The sequence below is a fragment of the Sus scrofa genome, chromosome 12, assembly GCF_054392235.1.
Source record: "Sus scrofa isolate SSC_HxYL_T2T_F1_AM1 chromosome 12, Sscrofa_HxYL_maternal_Yorkshire_Landrace_v2.0, whole genome shotgun sequence".
Taxonomy (NCBI): domain Eukaryota; kingdom Metazoa; phylum Chordata; class Mammalia; order Artiodactyla; family Suidae; genus Sus; species Sus scrofa.
In genome coordinates, this window is record NC_139394.1 from 57791341 (window position 1) to 57817150 (window position 25810).

General features: G+C 58.7%; 1 protein-coding gene across 18 annotated transcripts; it reads right to left on the reverse strand.

Moving 5' to 3' along the window:
- Nucleotides 1-249: 249 nt before the first annotated feature.
- On the reverse strand, nucleotides 250-25406 carry DLG4 (discs large MAGUK scaffold protein 4). 18 transcript variants are annotated; one of them, XM_084985870.1, is made up of 22 exons: nucleotides 25234-25406; nucleotides 24952-25050; nucleotides 24671-24711; nucleotides 15795-15860; nucleotides 12105-12158; nucleotides 11910-11960; nucleotides 11570-11694; nucleotides 11302-11471; nucleotides 11055-11191; nucleotides 10759-10903; nucleotides 6714-7009; nucleotides 6494-6596; nucleotides 6242-6356; nucleotides 4575-4751; nucleotides 4265-4301; nucleotides 4143-4170; nucleotides 3965-4012; nucleotides 3788-3889; nucleotides 3310-3482; nucleotides 2275-2384; nucleotides 1386-1477; nucleotides 250-1188 (listed from the first exon to the last, which is right to left on the reverse strand). In XM_084985870.1, exons 1-22 carry the CDS (start codon nucleotides 25250-25252, stop codon nucleotides 1082-1084), a joined length of 2295 nt encoding a protein of 764 aa, XP_084841996.1. In that variant the 5' UTR covers nucleotides 25253-25406; the 3' UTR covers nucleotides 250-1081. The 18 variants fall into 18 exon arrangements, 14 of the variants coding, with proteins under 14 accessions (XP_084841996.1, XP_084841995.1, XP_003481342.1 ...); XM_084985869.1 differs by having other exon boundaries at nucleotides 15696-15860; nucleotides 25234-25267; XM_003481294.5 differs by lacking the exons at nucleotides 24671-24711; nucleotides 24952-25050; nucleotides 25234-25406 and adding an exon at nucleotides 23634-24143.
- Between the last annotated feature and the right edge of the window lie 404 nt (nucleotides 25407-25810).

A 25810-nucleotide genomic window follows, 5' to 3' on the forward strand; every position in this document is an offset into this window, starting at 1 on the left:
CTCTTTCTGGGTCTGTCAGTGACCTAGGACCAAGCTCCAGCCCCTCACCCCCAAGCCCATTCTTCCTCATGACACGGGAGCTCTGCTGTGGAGGTTCCCTTCAAGGCCCCCCCTTTCGGGCCACCCTCTCCTGTCTGGGGGTGAGGGGCCGGTGGGTAAAGAAGGATCTGACTTCATCGGACCCAGCGCCATGCTGCCACCCTGCCTCCCTCCTCACCCGGGCCCCAAATAACCAGGCCACACACCAGGTTTCAAGTATCTGTCTCTTCCTTTCACTCTCTCGAAAGAAAAAATAAATAAATTGCAGAAGGCGGCAGCATTTCCAGTCGTCCCCTGGCTCCCGGACACCCGACCCCCAACCCTGCCCCCCTCCCCCCCCACATTCCCACTCCCTAGACCCATCCCTCCCCGTTCCCCAAAAAAATCCCAGAAAAAAAAAAAAAAAGCCACAGTTAGACCTTCCACTCATGCAAACCGGCAAAGAAAAAAGGTGGGGGGCGTGTGGAAGGCAGGGGGCCCGCAGTGGGGTCCCCCCACGTATCCCCCCAAAAACCACCTTTGAGAGGAAAAAAAATGGAAAAAAAATAAATGAGAACTCAAGGGACGTGGGGAGTTATGATGGGGGCAGGGGTGACCCCAGACCCTGCCTCGGGAGAGCACGGAGCCCTGCAGCCCTGCAGCCCTGCAGCCCTACAGCCCTGCAGCCCTGCAGCGGGCGCTCCTGGAGGGGCCCTGACTTCTGGAATGTGTGTGGGAGGGGAGGGCAGGCGCCCCCGGGGGGTCTGTGTGTGCGCGCTGGGGGCGGGCAGGGCTCAGGGGTCCTGAGGAGCTCGGGCTCGGGACCAGGCGCCCGGCTCCCCCACCCCAGACCCCAGGTTCCTGGGGGCTCAGGAGCCCAGTTCTGGGGAGCGGGGATACATGCAGAGGAGCGTCCCCCCTCCAACGGGCTGGATCCGGTTAGAAAGGAAATAAATAAGAAGGGGTGGGAGGGAGGCTGGGTGCGAAGGGCTCGGGCAGTTCAGTCCAGACCAAGGGCCCCGGCAATGGAGGCAGGGCAAGTCCAGCCAAGCCAGGGAAGGAATCAGAGTCTCTCTCGGGCTGGGACCCAGATGTAGGGGCCTGAGAGGTCCTCGATGACACGCTTCACCTTGTGGTAGATCTCCTCAAAGCTGTCGCCCTCCACGATGGCTGCGGCGGAGGGAGCGGGGCGTCAGGCCCAGGGAAGGGAGGGGCACCTCGGCCTCACTTTCCCATCCAGGAGCCGCGGGGCTGCACCAGCCCAAAGGCGGCAGCTCTTTCTACATCACCCACCCAGAGGGGCCTCTTTTTTGACGCTGCGGCCGAAGACACCTGGCGCCCTGGCGGCGGGCTCGCCGCAGCCTCACCTGAGAAGCACTCTGTGAATTCCTGCTCCAGTTTGGAGGCTCTGTCGAAGGCTTTGCGGGCTTGCTCCTCTGTGATCCGCTTATTGATCTCTCTGCGGAGCAAGAGCCACACAGACCTCAGGGTGGTCCCTCAGCCCTCCGTCTCCTCCATCCAGGGATGTTAAGTCGCAGCCCTATTTTCTTTTCTTTTCCTTTCCGTTTTTTTTTTTTTTTTGCTTTTTAGGGCCGCACTGGAGATACATGGAAGTTTCCAGGCTAGGGTCGAATTGGAGCTGTAGCTGCCAGCCTACACCACAGCCACAGCAACTCGGGATCTGAGCCGCATCACTGACCTACACCACAGCTCACGGCAACACCTCAAGCAAGGCCAGGGATCAAACCCGCATCCTCATGGATACTAATCGGATTCGTTTCCCCTGCACCACAACGGGAACTCTGCAACCCGTATTTTCCTAGTTGGAGCTTGATGCCAAGAGCACAACTTCCAAGATCCTCTGGGGCCACAGATAGGCCCCCTCCCCGTGACCCACCCCAGCCAGGTGTGGCCACTTCAGGGACCTCTCCAGCACCTCCTCCTTCCAGCCCGCACCCCAGTGAAGGGATTCAGCCTCTAACTCCCGAAAGCCCAGAGGCCCTGGCTCGCCCCAGCAGGTGTGTGCCCCAGGGGTTGCTGGGAGTTGTAGTCCTGCCTAGACCAGGGCAGGGAGGCAGAAAGAGGCCTGGGAGTCCCTGCATCCTCTGGGTGCCAACTCCAGGTGCAGACCCCCCTCAAGGGCTGCTGGAGCCACTGTCCAGGGTTCTGAGGGAAGAGTTCAACGCAGAGGCCTTCTGAGGCCCAGGGCCACAGGTGCGGGGAGCAGAGGGGAGGCCCCCCCGGGACCATACTCACAGAACATTCTCCAGGGAGCGGGGGCGGATGAAGATGGCGATAGGATGCAGGTGGGCCGCCTGCAGCCGCCGCACGGCATTGGCCGAGACGTCGAGGATGCAGTGCTTCCCCTGGGGGGCGGGCAGGGCGGGCGGAGGGGGGCCAGCAGGTGGTGGGAAAGGACAGACAGAGGTGCCAGGACAGGACACAGTATGCCAGAAGGTGGGGAACGGCAGATTCACCAAAAGGGAAATGACATGGATGTCGAAAGACACGTGGGCAGAGAAAGTTGAGGCAAGAAAGGTACAGACAGACAGAGTGAGGGACAGAAAAGGAGGCCGGCAGACAGAGAGCAAGGGAGGGGCCAGCACAGGAGGGAGGGATTGGGGGAATGGGCAGAGGGGTGAGGAACAGGCAGGGAGGGGACCCAAAAGATGGGGCAGAGCAAGGCAAGAGCGGGGTGGCGTCGACAGGTTGGGGAGAAAGCCCAGAAGGAGAAGGGAAGTGGGGTGGAGGGAGGAGGGCCGGGAGGACGGACAGAGGACAGACAGATGGAAGGAACAAGGAGAAGCAGATGGAGGGAGGAGAGGCAGATGGAGAAAGAAGCCGTGGAGGGAGAGAGGGCAGGGTGGGGGCATGGGGAAGAAGGAGGTGGCAGAGGAGTGGGAGACGGGAGCCGGGACCCCAGGGACGGGCAGGGGGAGGGGAGAGGACCCGAGGGGAGCCGGCAGAAGGGAGGGCCCAGAGGGGGGAGGCCGGGCCATCAAGGCCGAGGCCACAGGAGGAGAGGCAAAAATGGGGCAAGGAGGAGGGGAGGGGAGGGGACAGATGGCAGCACGGAGTTTGGGGTCAGGAACCGAGGGAGGGAGGCGGGGGCGGGGCCCGGGAAAGCAGGCAGGCGACAGAGTTGCCCAGGAGGAGGAGGAGGTGGAGGAGCGGAGCGGAGACCCAGCAGGGAAAGAGACAGACAGAGAGAGAGAGAGAGTTAGAGACAGCTGGAGGAAGGCCACAGGGCAGGGAGAGGGAGGAGGAAGAGGACGGGCCGCCGGCTCCTACCTGCTCTGCCACCTCTCGCACGGACTGGACGCTGGTTCCATACAGGTGGCTGTTGTACTGGCCGGCCTCGATGAACTTGTGTGCCTGGATGTCCTTCTCCATTTTCTCCCGGGACGACACAAAGTGGTAATCCCGGCCATCTATCTCATACTCCCGCTTGGGCCGTGTCGTATCTGCCGGGAAGTCACCCCAGCCCCCAAAGAGCTAACCGCCATCCGTCTAGCTTCAGCCCTGCCTTCGGCGCAGCCCCAGATGCCGGCCGAGGGGGGCAGAGCTGCCTCCCCCCCACACCACCACCGCCGAGTCCTCCAAATCCCTGCCCTGGGATGGTCAGCCCAGGACGTGAGGGTGACTTGAGAAGCGCCCTTCTCCGAGAATCCTCATGTCCAGCTGCACCCCAATCAATGCCCAGAAGGGGCTCTGCCTGGGACCCCTGGGCCCCGCCCCCAGCCCCTCCATCCCAGGCCTGGGCACTCACGAGGGACACAGGATCCAAACTTGTCGGGGAACTCGGAGAGGAGATCGTCGTTGGCGCGGTCCTTGGTGGGCCCGAGGATGATGATGGGGCGAGCGTAGTGCACTGACGACAGAGGGCGGGATCAGGGGGGGCTGGGTGGGGGCGGGAGGGGCTGTGCAGGGGCGGCCCGGGGCTCACCTTCCATCTGTGTCACTGTCTCGTAGCTCAGAACCGAGTCTTCTCGACCTAGCGGGAGGCAGGGCGTCTGCAAGGGGCTCCGAGGCAGGGGACTCGGGGCCCCGCGCCACCTTCCTGAGGATGTCACGAGACACTCGGAGCCCTCTCACCTCAGCTCCTCCCAAACCGGCCCACCTACCCTGTGATCCGGAGCTGGAGCCCCAATCCTAGGAAGAAAGAGCAGGCCGTGCAGTTGGTCAGGAGTCCGGCCCTACAAGCCACCCCCCTCTTCCGCCCAAGCTCACGGCCTCCTCCACGTACCTTGGCCTTTAACCTTGACCACTCCCGTCGCTCAACCCTGTGGGATACATGTGGGATGGATGGGGTAGAGAAATGCCCAGGCAGGGGCCCGATGGCCCCCTAGGCCGGCGGACAGCCCCATCTCCCAGCAGCCCCTGGGCGTCTGCGCTCCTAAGGGAGCTGTCTGCCCCTAAGGCTCATGGGAGTCATGACGCCCTGCCCCCACCCCCACCCCCCGCAGACAGACCCCCAAGAAGTCAGAGGGCCCATGGCCTCCATCCTGGCTGCCCAGCCTGGGGACCTTGTGAGCTTCAGTGGCAGGAAGGCTCACCGTCGTTTGCTGGGGATAAAGCCAATGTCATCGGTCTCGCTGTCAGAGTGGACCCGCCGCGCCTGCCACCACTCCTCGTCACTGGCGTCGATGACATGCAATACGTCCCCAAAGCGGAAGCTCAGGGCCTGGCTCAGGAAGCCGCAGTCCTTGGTCTTGTCGTAGTCAAACAGGGCCCTGGAGGGCACACGGCCTTCGGTCAGAGACCGGTGGGGACCCTGGCCCCTGAGACCCATCCTGGAGGTGCTGCCCAGGGGCCTATAGACAAGCAGGGCTGCTGCCGGCTCTCCCACAGGTGCCGTGGATTCTGAGGGACCCAAGAACAGCGTGGGGACCAGAAGCTCTACCAAAACTCATAATCGCCACAACGGTGAACCGTCATCCAGTCCACGTTGTGTCGGGGATCAGGCTGTGGACTCAGTGACGTTTCTAGAGGAAGGTCTAGACCAGCACCTGCCCAAGAAAGCAGATGCAATATGCATGGGCCTCACAGCGCGGAGGACGCTGGAATCAAACTCACAAGGGAAAAAAAAAGATCGCTCTTGACAAACTCTGGGCACCCTCAGCCATGAGAAATTCCTCAAAGTCACAACCCCTGGGGTCAGGACAGAGGGAGGGAACAACAGCCGAGACAGCAGAGATGCTGAGCGAGCACGGGGGCTAGAAAGACGGGAGGAGACTCCAGGATCATCCAGCATCGTCTGGGAGTCAGAAGTGACCAGCCCCAGGGGCAAACTGGACCTCGCCATGAGGGGAGGGCCAAGCAAGGCCTAGGTGTTTTTTGTGGGGGTGTTTTGTTTTGTTTTGTTCGGCTGCACCCGGGGCATGGGCAAGTTCCCAGGCCAGGGATCGAAGCCGTGGCACAGCAGCAACCCGAGCCGCTGCGGTGATAACACCAGTTCCTCAACCCGCTGGACCACAGAGGAACTCCAGCAGGCTCTGGTTTGTCCCAGGTGCCCGGGCGGATGGCAGTGCCATTCAGAGAGAGAACACACACTGGCAGGACCGAGCGTACAGGGGAAAGAGGTGAGGCTCAGTTTGGGACGTGTTGAGTGCGAACGCCTGTGGGACGTCCTGAGGGACATGTCCAGAAAGCAGATGGCCGGAACCGCAGGTCTGGACCTCCGGGAAGAGGCCAGGCCAGAGCCGACAGTCTTGAGGGCCATCTGCAGGGCAAGTGACAGGTGAGGCCGAAGGGGGAGGATGGGAGCCCAGGGGGGAGGGGGGAGGATGCGGCGCCTGCACCTGATGAGGATGAGAAAGAGCAGCCCGCGGGCGGAGCAGCTCTAAGAAGGTAGCGGAAGGTCACCGGAGAGACGGGGGACAGTGCTGTGGTCCCCTCCCCTGGACTGTGTCCTCCCACAGGGCTGGGAGGACAAGAGCCCCTGCTCTGCTGCGTGTTAACCTCTGAGTGAGCAGAGTGGGAGGCAGCTGGGCGTCCTAGGGGAGGTGCCAGGGGGCCCAGGGGCTGGGAGGCGGTAGGGACACCTGAGCCAAGGCTGTTTTCCAACCGCTTGGCGTGTTGCAAAATGCTAACCCGCGCGGGAAGCCAGCTGAGTGTCAGGCCTGGGGATGGGGGCGTCAGGCAGGGTTTCGGGGACGAGCTGGCTGGGGGGTGAGGGGGGCACAGAATGAGAAGAACCCAGCCCGGGCGGGGGGCGTCTGACCTGATGTAGAAACCCCTTTTGGGGTTGCTCCGCAGGGAGGCAGTCCCTGAGCCCAGGCTGCTGTTCATGAGCTGCTCCCGAAGGTCGTGGATCTTGGCCTCGAATCGGCTGTACTCTACGAAAGGCCAAGAAGGTTCCTGAGCCCCGGCCCCACGGTCCTCGCCCCTCCCCGCCCCCCACGGACCCCAGGAGCCCCAGGGCTCTGAGGACCATCTCACCCCACAAGAGACGGGGGAGCGGCAGGCGCGGTACCTTCTGGCTTATACTGCGCGATGATGGTGACGGTCTGCCCCGCGTTCTTCAGGGCAATGGCAGCCTGCTCGTGGCTGGCATTGCGGAGGTCAACGCCATTGACCTAAGGGAGGAGGAGCGGCAGAGGCGCTGGAGGTGGGGACCAGGCGCCGGCCCACGAGGGCCCCGACGGGTGGGTTGGCGGGGGAGGAGGGCACGGGCCGGCCCGGCCTTCGCTCACCGAGAGGATCTGGTCCCCCTTCCGCAGCTCGCCGCTGAGGTCCGCCGGGCCCCCGGCCAGAATGAAGGAGATGAAGATGCCTTCACCGTCCTCGCCGCCCACAATGTTGAAGCCCAGGCCCGTGGAGCCCCGGTGAATCACGATCCGCCTCGGTTCCCGGGGAATGTCCTCCTCCCCGAGCAGGTCCTTGGCCACGGGGGAGTAGCGCCGAGGGGAGGTGGGGGTCATGGCTGTGGGGTAGTCGGTGCCCAGGTAGCTGCTGTGGCTGATCTCGTTGTCCAGGTGCTGGGAATAAGCTAAGGGAAGCCGTGGGCGAAAGGGTGAGATGGAAAAACACGGAGGGAGACGGCACCCATCAGCCCCGGCGCCACCCTGGGGCACCCGCAGTGCCAGACTCAGGGGAAGGGAGTCAGAGAAACTAGGCTGGCGTGGCTGGTGAAGGGGACAGCAGATCACAGCAACGTCAGGGGGCAGGAATTCATAGGTGACGTGGACAGTGGATATGAAAGGGATGTGCCAGGGAACAGGAGGTCAAGGGGAATGTTAATAGCAAGCTTTGGGGGGCTTCGTTTGGTTGCAGCATCTCTCAAACTTCACCTACAAAATTCCTCTCCCTGTCCCTTTCCCCCTCTTGGCCATTCATTTGCTGGAAAAAACTGGGTCACTCTAAGAGGTACCTCACTGCTCACATCCCTGCCCCTGGGGTGTTAACTGAGCCTCTGTTCCGTGTCTCCTGTGAACGGGTTATTGGCATAGAGACTCAAGTTCAATTTCTGGCAAGAATATGTCACAGGTGGTGCTGCCTGCTTTCTGCATCCCCACGGGATGTGATAACGTCTGGTTGTCTTTGGGGTGAGGTAAGAGGAACCCTAGGTCCGGGTATGGTCAGCCTGATCCATCCCGTATAAAGCGCCCCATCAGCCTTTCACATATGACTTGCAGCAGCCCCCGAGGATCACTGCCTGGTCCTGACAGTTCGCTGGGGACAGCAAAACAGCGAGCGCCACTTTTTTTGAGAGAGAGAGGAATTCGTCTATAAAAAAGAACGTCCCCCCATCAACCAGTAGGTTATTCGGAGGTGCAGTTTGTACAGGAAGGGAGAATAAATGCTTGATGCCTTCCCTTTCCCGATTTTCAGAATGAATTTTCAGTACTTCCTCCAGAGGTACTCGATTGTTTTGAAGTGTCCTTATGTCCCCGTAGATGTTAACACGCTTGTGATGAGTTTTGGCTGAATGGCCAGCTGCCATCTAGCTCCGGGGTCTGACAGGACCCTTGATGAGCTTCCTTGCTTACGGTATAAAGGATGCTACAAGCTCGCCTCGCCTTTTTTTTTTTTTTTTCTTTTTTTCTTTTTTAGGGCCACACCCGCGGCACTTGAAGGTTCCCTGGCTAGGGGTCGAATTGGAGCTGGAGCTGCCAGCCTACACCACAGCCACAGCAGCGCAGGATCCTTAAGCCACTGATGGAGGCCAGGGATGGAACCTGCATCCTCATGGATGCTAGTCAGATGCGTTAACCGCTAAACCACAATGCAAACGCCTCACCTCCCACATTTCTTGCTCAAGATTTGGGATGGGCCCTTTCTCTAGGCAGTCAAGGTTCCTTCTGCTAGGTAGTTAGGTAGTTAGAAACAAGACCATGTGTCTTTTGTTTGTTTGTTTTTTCCCCCTTTTTTGGCCACCCAGGTCAGGAATCGAATCTGAACTGGAGCTGCAACCTACACTGCAGCTATGGCAGCTATGGCAACGCTGGATCCTTAATCCACTGTATGGGGCCAGGGATTGAACCTACATCCCTGCTGCTACAGAGACACCATCTATCCACAGCAGGAACCATGTGATTTTAATACGGTTTTACAGTATGACTTCAGATTTGGATGAAGCAGTCACATCTCGTTATTCTTTTCCAAAAATTTCTTAGCTATTCTCCCAAATGTATTTTTCCAGCTGAACTTTAGAATCAACCTGCCAAGTTCGGCGGGGGGTGGGGTGGGGGGGAGAGCATTAAAATTCTGATTAGGATTGCATAAAACATAGAGATTAACTTGGAGAGGACTGAGAGCTTTAAGCATATTTTCATCCAGAAACACGATGTGACTCTCCAATCCTTCTTTTATGCCCTTCAGTAAAGTTTCATTTTTCATCATTTTCTTCATATAAATCGTACACACTTCTTGTCAAGTTTATTTTTCTAAGGATTTTATAGGGCTTTTTTTCTTTCTTCTTTGTGCATTTTAGGGCTGCACCCGAGGCATATGGAGGTTCCCAGGCCAGGGGTCTAATAGGAGCTACAGCTGCCGGCCTACGCCACAGCCACAGCAATGCCAGATCCAAGCTGTGTCTTCGACCTACACCACAGCTCACGGCAACATCAGATCCTTAACCCACTGAGTGAGGCCAGGGATTGAACCGGCAACCTCATGGTTCCTAGTCAGATTCATTTCCACCGTACCACGACGGGAACTCCTTATAGAGCTTTTTTTCTATGGTGAAAAGTATCTTTTTACCCATCACATGTTCTGCCGGCTGGGAAGTTACTAATTCTTGTTTTTTGAATCTTACATATGGCCACGTTCTTAATCCTACATATTATTTCTGAGCTTTTCACTTGATTCATTTAGATTTTAATCTAGATGGACGAGAGCATAATTTACAAATAAGGATAAATTTGTTTCTCCTTTTTTTTTTCTTTTTTGTCTTTTTAGGGCCGCACCCACGGCATATGGAGGTTCCCAGGCTAGGGGTCAAATCAGAGCTACAGCTGCTGGTCTACACTAGAGCCACAGAGACGCCAGGTCCGAGCCGCATCTGCCACCTACACCACAGTATAGCTCACAGCAACGCCGGATCCTCAACCAACTGAGCAAGGCCAGGGATCGAACCCGCACCGCAACCTCATGGTTCCCAGTGGGATTCATCAACCACTGAGCCACTACGGGAACTCCTGTTTCTCCTTTTTCAAAGGCAAAATCTCTTTATTCTTTTTTTCCTGCTACCTGAAACCGCCAAAAAAGTGATCCTCAGGCAGGCTCATTTTGCCTCCTAGGGGACTTCGGCAACGTCTAAAGATCGGGTCGGGAGGTTGGCACAGTCATCAGAGTCCAGGGCCGCTGTTAAACACCCTACTATGCACAGCGTACCGCACAACAGAGAATTTATCAAGTACAAAATGTCAACAGTCCCAACATGGAGAAACCCTATTCTAAAGCAACGCCGAGAGACTAAGAGAAGCAGAAAAAGGCATCTCACTTAATTCCTAACTTAATGGACACACGGCACGGATTTTACCGTTATGTTGTACAATCATTCCTGGTTTCTGACAAACATTCTTTAATTACGTTAGGGAAGATTCCCCTGTCTCTTGCATACTAAATTTTCCCCTGAAAATTTTCATCAAATACCTTTCCCACATCTATTCGAAATGAAGTTACCAATTTTCTCCTTTACCTTTTGTTTTGGGCCACACCCACGGCACGGGGAAGCTCCCAGGCTTCGGATAGAACCCTCGACACCACAGCGACCCGAGCCACAGCAGGGACAAAGCCAGGTCCTTAACCCAGTGTGCCACCAGGGAACTCCAGAAACCTTACTTTGTGACAATGCTGTGCCTTTAACGTGCTGTTTGTTTTGCAACAATGTCACTGCCAGTCATTCTCTGTCTCTTCCAAAGCAAAATTCACCTCTCCTTTCCTTCTTCTATGTTATCGTTGTGATTCTTTTCAAATGCTCTTATAAAATTAACTATGAAACGTTTTGCCTTTTCCTATACTCAGAAAGAGCAGAAGAATTATCTATCCCGTGAGGATTTGAGAAAGTTAGCCATAAAACCACCTGGGCCTTGCGCCTTCTCTGGGGAAGAAACCTATCGACAATCTTTTCTAGTTCCGCTAAGGTGACCAATTTTCCATCTATTCTCCTGCCACAGGAAGTGACAGAGGTTGTAGCTGGCTCGTGGGACGTATCTGAAGAGGAACGGTCGCCAGCGATGTCACGGGGGGAACCGGGCCGGGCACGGGGAGCTCTGGGGTTTGGAGGGCTCTCACAGCTTGTGATGTCTGGGGGAGCATAGCTGTCACTCAGGTAGGCACTGCTGGGCTTGGCCACCTTCAGGTAGACAACATCATACGTGTTCTTCAGGGCTGCCACGGCATCCTCATGCATGACGTCCTCCAGCCCCACGCTGTTGACCTGGGGTCAAGGGAAGCAGAGCTCAGACAGAACCAGAAATCGCCTCAAGGCAGATGCCCTGCCGCTGAGCCGCAAAGGGAGCCCGGGCCCTGTGCAGGGCCCAGCACACAGGACCCGGGTGTGGGCTGGAAGAGCGATGGGGGGTCCTCACCGCCAGGATCTTGTCTCCAATCTGCAACCTCCCATCCTTGTGGGCGGCACCCCCTTCGATAATCTTGGTTACATAGATGCTATTATCTCCAGGGATGTGCTGGTTCCCTACACCGCCTGCGATGCTGAAGCCAAGTCCTGGATGGAGCGGAGGGCAGAGGTGGGTGCCCAGGTACCTGGAGAGCAGGTCTTGGGGCTGGGGACGGTTGGCATGGGGGGGTGGGGGTGGAGGCACAACAAGTTACTACCTTTAGGCCCCTTGATGAGCTTGATCTCCATGAGCTTCTCGGCGGGGGGCTTCCGGCGCATGACATAGAGGCGGACAATGGAGCCCGCCTCTTTGAGGGCCTCCACCGCAGCTGAGTGGGTCACCTCCCGCACATCCACTTCATTTACAAACAAGATGCTGTCGTTGACCCTGAAGACAGCAAGGCGGGCCTGAGCCAGGAGCTTCCTGCCGCCCTGGCCCTCCCGGTCAGGGGATCCAGCATCCTAACCCCTGTCTCCTCCGCCCACCTGAGGCGGCCATCCTGGGCCGCAGCCCCACCGGGAATGATCTTGGTGATGAAAATGGATGGGTCGTCACCGATGTGTGGGTTATCCGTGCCACCTGCGATGCTGAAGCCCAGACCTGAGTTACCCTGGGCAGAAGAAGGGGAAGAGGGTCAGCTTCCTGCACAGCCCACTCCAGCCAGGGCGAGTGGCGGAGGCGGGGGGGGGGGGGGGGGGGGGCAGGAAGCTGTGAGCCGAGCAGGAAGGGACAGGGTTGAGAGGCTCGCCACCTAGAAAACACAGGCCCAGGGAAGCACAGGCAGGGAGCGAGGGGAGAGGGCCTCAGGGGGAGGAGCCCGCTCACCCTTTCCAATGTGATCTCCTCGTATTCCATTTCCCCCTCCGTCCCGTTCACCTGCAACTCCAGCACCGGCCAGAAACACAAGAGCAGTGAGACAGACTTCCTCCCTGGGAACCTGGCCCACCCCTGCCCCTGCGGCCCGGGCCCTCCCTCTCTCCCTCCTCCCTACGGAATGGCCCCAAAATCTAAACAACTCACATATCCCGGGGCTTCTAGGGTATCTGTGTTGACAATCACTGGGGGAGAATTGGCCTGTGAGGAAAAAAAGGAGACCCGGTAAGCAAGAGGCCCACCAGCGCAGCTACCCTCTCAGCCTGGTTTGTTTGGGAGTTTTTTTGGCCAGGACATGAGGAAGTTCCCGGGCCAGGGATCGAACTCCTGCCACAGCAGCCACTCAAGCTGCTACAGTGACAACATCAGATCCTTAACCTGCTGTGCCCGGGAGAATGCCTACCCACTTAATCTAGCCTGCTCTGCTACCCTTGACTCCCTGAAGGACTCGGCCTCACTCCACGTGACATACACACACGTGCACACGTGCTGGACCCAACTCTGCCCAGCCCAGGTCCCCTGCATGTGGAAGGAGGTGTCTGAGAAGCAGGAAGGGAGAGACAGCCAGATGGGGGAGCAGCAGATGGTGAAGAGTCAGGGCGGGGGGACCGACGGGGGGTGGGGGGGGAGAAGAATCTTCTCACCGGATGTAACACCAGAGAGTGTTATATGCCTTATGCGCTACACACACCCCCCAGGACTTAGGTCCACTGGGTCCGCCCTCCCTTCCTGCCCCCATCCCTGTCCCTATCTGCCCACATACACTCAGATACCTTCATAACCCTACCTCAGATTTGCCCCTCATTTTCACACACATTTGCCCCAAACCCTGGGCCCCAGGAATCCGGGGATCCCCCAGATGCGGGCCCCACCCTCTCCCTCGCCCACCCACCATTCAATCCACGCCTTCCTCTAGGGACCGTGTTGCCTAGCAACGGTATCTAAGCCCAGCCAAGGCCTAGGGAGACCCACCTCCTGGAGGCCCTGTCGTCAGGACAACGGGAGGGGGAGATGGGGCGTGGCCTGGGGCAACCAGACTCCCAAAGGCCGAAGGGATCCGCTAGCTCCGCCTCTCCTGCCCCGGGGCCCGCCCCCCGTTAGCCAGGCAGAAAGAAGTCCCCGTTCAGGGGTCTGTGGGCGCAGCACATTCTGAGTAACCTCCTTCCTCCCTCCCCTACGCCCCACACCCTACGCAGTGCAAAGGACGTCAGAAAAAGGGGAGTGGTGAAAGACATCCGGGTCTTATCCTCTCATCTCTCTCCCCACCCCCACCTCATCCGGGAAAGGGTTAAAGCGGGGAGTGTCCAGGTCCCTGACGTCAGTCGCCTCGGCGCAGCAAGGTCTCTATAGACTTCAGGGCGGGGCCAGCTCTAGGCTGGTCCTAGGGGCTTCCCCCATTGCCAGGGCAACCGAAACCACGTTTCCATGGCAATGGAGGAAGGCGGCCAAAAGCCGCCTTCCGGGGTCCCCAACCTATCTCCTCCTTAAGCAAACATGTATTTGGAGCCTACCAAGCGCGAGGCACTCGTCACGGATTCCCCGACTCCTCGATCTCTCCTTCCAAAGGGGTCCCTCCTCTCTCCTACTACTTCTCGATACTACGCACTTTCAAACCCTTTAACAGATTTCATACGCACACATCTATCACCACCATCCTCCGACCCTTCACATCCCAGCAGATGCTACCGTCCAGCCAATAGCCCAATAGCCGCTGACTGCCAAAATCTCATCCTCAGGCCCATCCTCTACCCCACAGCCTATCCCCAGTCGCCATCCCCATCCTGATCCTAGAACTTCCTTCCCCAGGCCGCGTCCTTCATCCGCAACTACTTCCAGCCGTGTCCCCTCCCCCTCCCTGCCCCTGCCCTGTGTGATATCCTCCATCTACAGCTCTGCCCCACCTTTCAATTTCCATCTTCCAACCCCAGCCTCCATTCCCCATGGCCTTCCCTGTCCTCACCCTCCCCTCCGGCCCCTTCCTTTATCAGTCTCCTGCTCTTGGCCTCCATCCTAATTTCTGGCTCCCTGACCTCATCCTCAAACCCTCAAGATTCTGTGTGCCCAAATCACACTTCTTCAACCCACTTTCCCTACCCTCTGAAAATTGAGGCTCCTCCCGGCCCCCCAGCTCAGGCCTTAGCCCTCCCACACGTATGACCTCCAGCAGGCTCTCCCTCCACTTCCTCTGTCTCCTGGGCCCAGATTCCACCTCTCCTTCGCGCTGTCCTGACTACCACCCTCTCTCCTCTCCCCCTTCCCCAGGGACTTAATGCCCCATCTTGGGAATACAGCATCTCTAGTCTTCCCTTCACTCCAGGCAGCCCCCAGAGTTTTACGGGAATACTCTGCACCATCTCCCCATCTCCAGGGCCTTCCTTTCCTTCCTCTCAGCCAGCTGAACCTTCTGCCCTGATTTCACCATCCCATCCCTGTCTCCTGGCGCAGGACGCCTGACCCTCTGTCATCCCTCCTCTTTGCTAAGTGCCAAAAAATGGTCTTTCCCTCCCTCTCCAATTCTTCTCCTTCTCACCCCAGAACCTCCTGCTGCCCCCTCCCTGCCTCCTCATCCCAGGCTCAGAAAAACCTCCGCCCCATCTTCTTGGTGACATGTCAACAACTTCCCACCTCCCAGGGCACCCCACAAGATCCCGTAATCTCACTCTGGACCCCACAGTGTTCCCCTGAATCTCACAGCTGGCCTGGCACACTCCACCCCTCCCCTCCAGCCTGTGCCCCCAGAAGAGGAGACTGAGGGGGAAGAAGATGGGAAGTGGTCCAGAACGGAAGGTCTCAGAAACAAGGCCTCCCGGGCCTGGAGAAGAGAAAACATCCAAGGAGCCCAGAAGAGAAGGGGAAACAGGTGGTGATGAATAGTAATGGGGGGGGGGGACCCAGGGGGCAGAGAAAGAAATCTGAGTGGAGGTGCGAGCCTGAGAGCAGGAGAGAGGAGAGGAGAGAAGCGGAGTAGGGAAGGGGTAACTGGGAGAGGGGGAGCCGGCTGGCCCGAGGCAGAGGACGGATGAGGCCGCAGAGGGCCTGAGCTGGGGACCAGGAGAGGGGGAAGGAGAGTGCGTGGGAGGAACAGAGAGACCGCATCCAGCACCAGCCAGCCAGCCAGCCAGCCAGCCAGCCAGCCAGCCAGCCAGCCGGTGGTGGGGAGGGAAAGGCAGCGAGGAGGGGAGGGAGCACAGGAGGGGTGCAAAGGCCAGAGCAGGGGAGAAAGGGCCCAGACTAGAAGTCTCAGGCCAGACAGATGGAAAGGGCTGGAGAGCCAGGCCCAGAGGCAGGATGTGGGGGGAGGAGGTGGCCAAGGGACAAGAGCGAATGAGGGCAGCAGGCACTCTGAGCAGAGCTCTGGACACAGAAAATGGAAACGGAGGTGGGGGGTGTGAAGGAATGAAGAGGGCCTGGGCCCAGGGAGGGTCCTGGGGGATGCACACATCTCAACACACGTACACGCAGACACACACACACACACACACACACACACACACACGCCCTGGGTGTAAACTACACCCACTCCCCCTTGCCTGGCCTCTGTTTCTCCTCTGTGGGAATCAGGTGTATCCAGAGCCCCAAATGTCCCCTCCCCCCATCCCCAGGAGCCCAACCCAAATCCCCCCCCCAACGTCCCAGCCTCCCCCCACCTACGGCTCTCGCCCTACCGGCCCTTGGGGGTTGTTGTAGCTCCGAGGCTCCGGGGGCCGCACTGGGGAGGGGGCCGCCTGAGTCTCCTACCTTGAGGGGGGAGAAGTGGGCGTGGCCCACGACCCCTTGGACGGCCTCGAGGTGGGACAAGTTCCTCTCCGCCACGTGCACCAGCTCGGGGGCGTTTACCTGGTTGGGGAGGTGGGCCGGGCTGTGCTCCAGAGGGGGCGTGTCTTCATCTTGGTAGCGGTATTTCTGGGGATGGGGACGACGGAGGCGTCACGGGGGCCGGCCCAGCGCCTCGGGCCCCAGGCTGCCCGCCCCAGCGCGCCTCCGCTTCCCCCGCCAGTGCGGTGCGCCAGGCCCCGGGGCCTGACCAGCTCCTCCCCCTCCCTGTCCTCCAGCCCATTGGCTCCCCTCTCTCCACCCTCCCCACAGCCCCCTCTCCCGCCCGGGCCTGGGCACCTGCCGCTGCTTCCCAAACCCCAGCCTCATCCCGCAACTCCTCCAGCCCACAGCCTCGGACCCCGGCCTGCTACCCCACACGCTCGCTCCTCTGGGGTCCGTTGCTTTCCCCCTTTCCCAGAGCCCCAGCCCCTGCCACGTGCGCCCCCCCCCCACCTCGTTCTCTCGCTCCATCCCCAGGGTCTCTGCTGCCCTCAGCAGCTTCACCCACGTCCTCTTTACCTTAATCCCACTCCCATATGTAACTCCCTCCTCCGTCCAGTGCCCCCCTCACCCCCCGCCCGGTCCATCCCACCCCACCCCGCCCTCCCTGCCTCCACCTCCCGCCTCTACCCCGGAAGTGAATGGCTCTCCAGCATCTCCCAGGCGGGAACCGCAGTCAAGCACTTGAACTAGCAGGTTCTCGGCCTCAGCCCCTCAGGCTAAACCCGTCCAGCTCTTCCTCCACTGGCCTCGCTGGTTCCCAAGCCGTCAGCGAAGGGGCCCCAGGAGTCTACCCCATCTCGCCAAATGCCCACAGCCCCGCCAGCTAATCGGATATACTAGAAGAAGAGGGGAGGGAGGGGGAGGAACAGAGGCAGAAGGGCACAGAAGGGGGGCAGGAATGGGTGCCAACTTCCAGGTTTGCTGACTGCGGAGCCCGGTAGAGCCTCAGAGCGAATTCCCGGTCTCCTTCCAGCTTTTTGGAGGGAGAGACCCAATCTGACTCCTGACTCCCTTCCTAAGTGACCACCTGCCATCTCAAGGGCCTCCTGTCCTAGCTTAACAGGGACACCCGTAAATGAGATTAACGGGGCCAGAGAGAGAGAGAGAGAGAGAGAGAGAGAGAGAGAGAGAGAGAGAGAGAGAGAGAGCAGCTGGAGACAACAGTAGAAGAGTAATGACAGGCAGCACCCCAGCCTGGGTCTTCCCAGGTCTGCCCCTGTCCCCACAGAAGCAAACCCTCCCCAACTCCAGGCTCCATGGAGGAGGGGAGGCTCCCTCAGAGACTGCAGAAGCCAGAATACACGCCCCGGTACTCATGGGTAAAAAGCAAAGGCAAGAGTTCCCTCTCACAGTATCTTAGACACTGAGAAGACCTCAACGTTCACAGAAGAACGGTTAACTAGATCAAACTGGAGGAAGCCGATCAAGGTCAATGCCTTGATCGGCTTCCTCCAATAGGTAGGATTCTGAAAATTCGGAGGAGGAACCAAGGCTGAGGCTGTAACCCAACTTCGGCCTTGGTTAGGATGAAGTCAGAGAAGAGGATGAGTTAGACGGTGTGACACAGAGACATGCTGGCATCCGGGAGCATCCTGATACATTTGAAGCGCCTTAAAGAAAGCAAGCAAGGGGCTCATCAAGATAGGCTCTGTTTACTGGCCTTGGAGAGAGACTTGACTTGGAGACAGACTTAGAAAGAGAATTCAGAACTCCAGGTTTCAATACCACAAGTGCAAGAAGTGAAGTTAGGGGGAAGCAGAAGCTTAAATTATCCCCCTCAAGGCTGGGCCATTTAGGAGCTCCCATTGTGGCTGAGCGGGTTACGAACCAGACTAGTATCCATAAGGACATGGGTTAGATCCCTGGCCTCATTCAGTGGGTTAAGGATCCAGTATTGCTGTGGCTGTGGCATAGACTGGCAGCCACAGCTCCAATTCGACCATGACCCCATGCTGCAGGTGTGGCCCTAAAAAGCCGAAAAAAGAAAAAGAAAAAGAAAAAAAAATCCTGGGCCATCTTGGATAACAGAATTCCAGGAATTGAAAGAAGTTCTTCCTTCCACACCCTGAAAATGTGGTCTTGAGCCTGGGCGTGCCCAGAGCTGGGGCGGGATGGGGGGGAGAGGGGGGAGGAGCCAGTCCGCCTCTCTCACTTCACCAGGCCCCCCCATTCCCTACCTGACAAAATGAGGCCAGACCCAGAGCTGCAGCTTCCAGTTTTGGAGTCTGGGGGAGAGTTTGAACCCAATGCCCCTCCATCCCCACCCCCACCCCCCCACAGAGAAAATTCCTGAATTTGATGAAGAAATATCAAGGTGCACATTAAAAAAAAAGAAAAAGGAAGCGTGGAAAAGGACATTTCATGGTTTATTCTAAAGACGAGGTGAAGGTGAAGGTAGCACAGTGAGACTGCGGACACCTCTCCCTGCCCCACCCCCGTGGGGGGCTGTCTCAGACGGAGGAAAAGGCTCCTCCTGCCTGGGAGACAATGTGGACCGAAACGGGGAACAAGGGAAGGAAACCAAAGTTCCCAGAATGTGGCCGAGGGCGCTTGGGCCCTGTCTTCAGCCCCCGGAAATTTTCTAAGTAAATGTAAGGAAAACCTCTGAAGGGGCGAGGGTGGGAGAGAGCCATTCCCAGCCTGCCACCTGGGAGCTGGGGGTGGGCTGGGCACCTCTCCTCCCAGATTGCGGGACAACTCAAGCAGGACTGGCAGGAAAGGAAGATCCCCTCATTTATCCTACTGGGACACAGGGCCTCAGCCGGCGACAGCTCAGCTGCTATTGGGACCAAGTCTCAACCCCCAATATATTAAGGTATAGGACAAGTCAAAGGCCTGGGGGTAGCTGTTGTGCCTTCCCGCTTGGCCCCCTCCTCACCGGACCCCCAGTTGCAAGAATGACCTGGAAGCGAGGCGTGCACCCCCAGAATAGAGGGGTGTGAGTGAAAGTGGATGATCTTAAGAGGCGCGACCCACTGCGCCTGTCCGCGAGACACTGCACCCCAGAGACCCTGCGCCAAGCAGAAAAAAGAGCGACAGCACTTGAAGCTTACACCCTGAGATTTGGGGGGTCCGGGAAGAGGGGAGCGGGGCCGGAGCCCGTACCGCGGCACGTACCACGCAGAGACACATGGAGGCGAATCTGTTCCGAGCCGACATGGAGAAGGGGAGGGGGACTGAGGGGAGGGGATGGGTGGGAGAGCAAGGGTCCCAGGGGTTGGGGGAGGGGGAGGGGCAGAGGGGCGGGGGCTGCGGCGGCCGCGGCGACTGGAGGCTGCGGCCGGGGGGGGGGGGGGGGGGGGGGGTTGCAGGGCGCCTGCGCAGTGCGGGAGAGCGTCACGTTGGGAGAGACGGGGTGCGGGGAGACCCTCCTAGCCATCAACTTCCCTGGTTCCAGCTGGTTCTACGTGGACTTCGGCTTCTACAGTATACGTCTCTTCTGACCCCTTTACAAAAAGAGATCCTCCTAAAATTCACCAGTTTATCACTCTGGTTCTCTGGGACCCCTTATTCTGTCTAATCTCCCACGCCGAAAATCACCAGGCCCCTATTACAAAACCCCACCGGACTCTCTGGAGGCTGGGAAGGAAGCAGCACTTTATCCTCACTTCAGGAGGACCCCCAAGCGATCTAAACTGCCTTCCCCCATCCCCTCCCCCCAAGCTCCCCAAAGATGGTTAATGTGGTCAAGATCCCCACGGATGCCAAGACACTGCCTGTTCTAGTCAGCACTAGAGCCCCACCTGCTAGCCAGACAACGCTCTCCAAGAGCTTAAGGACCACGGATCCCGTTGTACTATCTACCCTTCAAAGCCTCCCTTTAAAAATTACATCTATCCCCCAATCCACTGACAGAGACCTTGAAATTAGTGCAACTATTACCCTTGCTCCAGTTAAATATCCAAGTAAGCAGTCCTCGAATTCGTCCAAATCCTGTGCAAGTCCGCGGTCTAAATCCTTAAACCTAATTAGCTACTTGTGACTTTCTAACATACCCCTCCCCAATACCACCAGCCCCCCTTTCAGAGAATCCTTAATCTACCTTAAAGCCGACCTTCCAAATTCAATTGCAACTTCTTCAATTTATTACCACACCTTTAAGTGATATTTCCCTATTCCTTTTCTTTACCCCTTAAATGCATACATTACTTTTCTGGCTGCCCTCCCTGCATCTCAACACCCTCCCCACCCCCGCCATGATTCTGAATTTCAACTTCGTTGGAAGATTACTCCCAAATATATCTATCTCCTCCACACTCAAGTCTCAAAAAACATTCATCAAAATAAGATCTGGCCTGCCATTTGCAGTGACCCACGAATCTCCCAGAAGACCCCAAAATGACAGCCTCAGATCTCTTCAGAGGTTCCCATTTTGTCCCAAACTGAACCTGAAAGCATCTCTTCCAAACAGTCTCCCATTGAACGCCCATCCTTCCAACTCTTAAAGCCCAGTAGGCAGTCTCCTCAAATCTGCTTCTCTGGCTGCTCTAAAATGCCCACATATGGTAGAGAAGATGGCCTTCCCTAGAACCTCATCCATGCCCCCTCCCTTCCAGTTGAGCAGAATCTATTTCATGCACCTCCAAGATGACCCCCAAGGCCCTAGTTTCATATCTGGATAGAATGCTTGGATTCTCAGAGGGAGCCAGTGCGCAAGGGGCTGGACTCAAAATTCCTTCTAGAAAAGAAAATGCACAGGCCCTAGTTCTCCGCCAGTGGGCGCTATGGCCCATTAAGACCCTCCCCCATCCCCCATTTCCTTTTTCCCTCCATTTTCCGTTTCCCCGTTGCCTGGCAACTCAGCAATCAAGGACTTTGCTGTCGCTTAGCAACCGTCTCCCTGGAACTTAGAGCCGAGGTAGGAGGTTGTGCTCTGATGAAATCTGAACAGGCCTCCATCTTAGGAAAATTGAGACGTCAGATCGCCCAACCCCCGGATTCTCCCTTCCAAAGACCCCTGCGCCCCGCAGTTTCTTAGACAACAAGCCCCTCAAACCCCGTCTCCTTTCGGCACATGGGACCACGCCACGCCCCTACCGGGGCAACCCCGCCCTCATTTCGGGCCGGTTACCCAGCCCCAAGGCCCCGCCCCTTTTCGAGGGTAATTGCCCGCCTCCCTGGATGGAGTACGCCAGACCCCGCCCACCTGCCTCTAGGAGACCACGCCTCCGTCCACTTCCCGCCCATTCGCTCCCCCGGCCTCGCCCACACTGTCCCTCCGCCCCGCCCCAGTCGGCCAATGAATGAGGCCATTGGCCACACTGCCCCGCCCCCGGCGTCTTAGCTTGCCCAATAAGGACCACCCGGAGGGTTTAACCGCTTCGCCTCCGGGACTCTGGCCAAATGCCCCCGGTCTTTCCCCACTTTTCCCCCCTCCCCCACTTGTTCTGCTCCGCCCTCCGCCACCCTCGCCCGGCCCTCAGGCCCGCCACGCAACTTCAGTCGTCGCCGGTTACCATGGCAACGGCGGCAGCAGCGCGGGGAGAAGAGGGAGGGACGGGGGCGGAGTGGGAGAGAGAGATGTTCAGAGACAGAGAGACACCGGCAGAGAGATAGGCACGGAGTAAGACTAAGTGATAGCTGTAGAGGCAGAGCGAGCACAATGCATAGGGTCCGGCACAGAGTAAGCAATCAATAAATGTTCCTTAAATTACTGCGGCAGGAGTCTAAATATAGGCAGTGAAAGATGGAGGACTCAGATGGAGCTGGGAAGCTCAACGACCGCAAAGCATGAGCACCCTCTACCCCACCCAGCATTTGGGGGGGGACGGACAAGTGCCATGTGCCCCCTGCTGGCTCCTCCTAGGCTAACCCTGCGCTGCCCTGAATAGAGATGAACCACAAGTCCCAACAGCCCCACGGGCAGCAACCCTCTAACACTGAGGGAACTTGTGCCTCAAGGCCTTGTGGGACTTGAAGTCCCCGCCATCCCGAGACAGACAAGTTTTGCGGCCAAGGAATGTGGCAAGCCTGGGTCTCCACGCCTCTGTAAAAGCCCCAAAATGCATGATCCTCTCTGCGTAAGACTCCTTCCTTCGGGAATGCTCAACCCTGGGCTCCATCGAAGAAGCAGGGTTCTTGAAGGAAGACGAATAACCCCCCCACCCCCCGTCCCAGAATAGCTGCCAGTGCAGGCAAGCCCCTCACCCTCGCTGGCATATGTGTGTTCACGTGTTGGAAGCAGAGCCCACACATTCCAACTGGCTTTCCGTATACACCTGCACATAAGGGACTAGAGCCAGGGAGCCTAAGGCTAAGGGGCAGGCTACGGGCAGGAGACCACCGGGGAAACTGAGGATCAGACAGACATTAAAGGAGAGCAGCCCAGAGAAACTGAGGCACAAAAATCCACGGAAACTACAGGGGATGAGAGGAAGCAGCAGCATGGGAGAAAGCCCAAAGCCCGCAGAACAGGGGATAAGCAAGTAGCTCTGGAGAGGGGGTCGGGGCTGGGACCTAAAGGTCCTCCGCTCCCAGTCGCCTCTGTCCAAGCTCACACATGAGCGAGGCATGTATAGACGCATGTGTACACACATGTGTGAGTTTGTGGCAGGGAACATGTGTGTCCTCAGCTCCCTCCCCTGAGAATCTGCAGTTCCCACTAAATATAACCCCCTCCCCAGCCTGTGACTCACCCAGACCCCGCCTCCCCGGCCCCCACTTCCTGTCCCACCCCCCAACCCCCAGCTGCCTGCCACCCGCCCAAGCCTCCCTCCACACACCAGGCATCCAGCCTCCCAGTCCCAGAGTCCTAGAGCCAAGACCAGGGTATTCTGCATCCCACCAGGAGCTTGCTAGCTCTGCCAGCCAGGATCTCTGGCACTCCAACCACAGGGATAGCCTTGTACGGATCTTCCCGGCTGCCAGCCCGGCCCTCCTCTGACTCCTTCTCACCCCAGTAACCTTAAATCCAGGTGTCCTCCCCCACCTTTATCCCAAGGGTCAGGGGTAACAGGAACATCCCCTCCACCTGCTCTTCTCCCTCTTTCTCAACCAGGGGTAGATATTGTGTGGGAGGAGATGGGGGTGATGGGCATCTGCCTGGGCCACCCCCAAATTCTGCACCATGCACCTGGTCCCCCTCCTCAAATCCCCTCTCTCCCCAAACCTCTCCTCCTCCTCCTCCTCAGGAGCTGCCAGCCTCAGCTGCTGCAACCTTCCACCACCCAAGGGAGCACCCCCAATCCTAACCTCACCTGGTCCCTTCCCTCAGGTGATCCTATGTCAGGCCCTAGCTCGCTGACAACTCCCAACTATCCCCATTCCGTAAGCTGGAACCCTAAATTAACTGCTCCCCCAAAATGAGAGCACCCCCAAATGTATCTACCACGAGACGCTTCTTCTATAACCTGAAGGCCTTCCCCTTCCGTGCCAGCTGACACCCCCAGACCAGTCAGGCCCTCACAACCAGTAACCTCCTACCCCCAAGCCAGGAGCCCCCCTGAAATTGGACAAGACACCTGCAGACCAGTTTGTCTCCCAGGGGAGAAGGGGACCCCCCACGCAGAGCCCCTCTTCTAACACACACCGGGCAGGACTCCCATGTGAGCCAGGCTTCTCCTTAAATAAGTCTCCCTCAAACATCACTGGTGAAGCTCAGAATCCACCAGCCCCCAAGTCACAGAATACCCCCTATTTTCCATTTCTCCCCAGGTACAAAGGGATCACTCCAGGGGGCACCTGTGGCCAAACCCAGCATTTTCTCAGCCGTGAACCCCCAAACTAAATTATGACCCCCAAATCCATCTTCGGATGCTCTCACGCCAGGGCCCCCGGGCGGCAGATTAGGCCTGACAAACCCCTCCCCACAAACTCTCACCCTCCCCCCAGGTGACTGGCCCCCCCATCACGGCTTACCTTGGTTGTCACTATACAGAGACAGTCCATGTTGGGGGGCCTGGCCGCGGCGGCGGGTAAGGGGCTCTGACTTCATCGGAGTTTCGTTCCTCCCCTCCCTGGGTTCTCACCCCTCCCCCCTCCGCACCCCACTTTTGCAGGGGGGGCCAGGATGGGGGGAGGGGTGAGAGGGGAAAGAGGGGGTTGGAGAAGGGGAGGGGAGGGGAGCGTGGGAGGGAGGGGAAGGGGGCCCTAAAAGGGGGTCCCCAGTGGAGGGGAGGGGGCTTGGGGAGCACACCCCGATTCTCAGGAGGGGCGGGGGCACCGGGGGCTGGCAGCCCCGGAGTTCGGGGGCTGGGGCATGAGCTGAGGTGGGGGAGGGGAGCTGGATTTCGGGGAGCCCCGGGGTAAGGGGGGGTCTTGCCTAACGGCCAGGGGCTCGGGGCCGTGGCGGGGGAGTGGGGTGGGGGGGGTCGGAGGCGGCAGCGGCCGAGGGAGCCGTGGAGCCGAGGAGGGAAGGGGAGAGAGGAGGAGAGAGGAAGCAGGGGGAGGGAGGGAGCGAGCGAGGAGCAGAATGGGGGGTGCCTTGGCAGGCTTAACTCCTTCCGCGCTGGCAGGAACCCGGATAATGGGAAAGGAGATGGAGGCAGGAGCGGAGAGGCCCTGAGGCCAACATGGAGGCCTGGCCAGAGCCACCAGCGCTGACAGCAGAGCCAGGGAGGAGGAAGCAGCCCGAGATGGGCTGGGAGCCGCCAGGGTGGCGGGGCCGCTGGAGAGAGGCTGTGCTCGGGGCAGGCAGGGAGGGAGGGCCAGGCACGAGGGAGTCCCTGGGGGCCTCAGCTCCCTCAGACGCACAGGAGGAAGCCTCAAGAGTGACTGAGTCCTGGACCCTTTGGGGCCTGCAGCTGGGGCAGGTGAAGAGGGGGCTGCAGGGGCGCCTGACTCCGGCCGTGGTCCCAGGGCCCCCAAGTCTCAGGGTAATAGTAGCAGTGCTTTGCGCACCCCTCCAGCCCTGCCTGCTCCCTCGGGAAGTCGGGCCCCCACCCTCACCCCCTTACCTGGCTCTCTGAGATGGAAGCCTCATAATAGTCCAGGATGTCTGTCACAGGAACAGAACCACCGAGTTACCTCGCCCACCCCCTGCCTCTCTGGCCGCCCCTGCCATCACCTCACCTCCGTCTGCCCGCTAAGGGAGGAACCCCTCCAGCCCGGGCTGGTGGACGCTGATGGAGGACCCCTGCCTGGGGCTCCTGCAGCTACCAAAAGATCTCCAGACTCCCAAGCAGCCCCCAGGCCAGCCCTTTCCACGGCTGCCCCTCGGAAAATCGGGGCTACTCACCCAGCAAGGCCTGGAAGAGGTCACTGTGCAGCACCGTGAGGAGAGGGGGTGCCCATCGCAATAGTGGGGGGGCCAGGAGCCAGAGGGCTGACCTGGGAGCTGGTGAAATGCAAATGAGGGAGGATTGGGACAAGGGAGCCAGCCACGAGGCGCCAACACATTCACCTCCGCCTCTTATCTCTGCTCTCTCACCCCAGACTCTCTGGAGAGGTCCAGGACAAGGACCCCCAGGCCCACCCTCTCCCCCCAGGCCTCTCCTTCACAAGGACTCCTGTTTTTCACCTCTGGGTCCCTCGGACATCTCTCTCTTCTCTCACTTTAATCTCTCTAATCCCCCCAGGGTCAGAGGAGCTGAGCTGCCTCCTCCCGACCCAGCTGGACCTGCCAGGCAAAGCAGGCAGCCTCCGACCCGCCCGCTGTGCCACCACCATCACCATCTTCCTCCTCACACCCTGGCCCCTCCCCAAAGCCAGGTGTGACCCCTCCACTTTCCTGAAGACTGGGCAAGGGGGTCAGCTGCTCCCACAGCTCAAAAGGAAAGGAAACTGTCACTCTCTTCTGGGCCTGGCCCCCGTGAGAATGGCAAAGGGGCATAAATTATCTGGGACTTCTGGACCCAGGGTTAAACATGTTTGTGTGAGAGAGAGAAAGAGAACCAGACCCGACAGGGACATGAGAATTCCTACGGTTCCTCTGGGGCCTGGGAAGAACCCATCTGCCCAGAGGCCTGGCCTGAGCACATGGTCTCAGCAGAGAGCAGAGGGCGGAGACAAAGATGTTCAAGGTCTCAGCGGACCCACCTGGCTTCCTTCCTATTGTCAAAATTTAGGTGTTTCAGGAGCTCCCCTTGTGGCTCAGC

Bases quoted from the DNA above. Each gene is read 5' to 3' on its own strand.
- DLG4 (XM_084985869.1), bottom strand. The intron at 11,192-11,301 runs GTAGTAACTTGT...CGCTCCATCCAG, and splicing joins GCTCATCAAGGGGCCTAAAG to GACTTGGCTTCAGCATCGCA. The intron at 10,904-11,054 runs GTGAGGACCCCC...CCTTGACCCCAG, and splicing joins TTGGAGACAAGATCCTGGCG to GTCAACAGCGTGGGGCTGGA.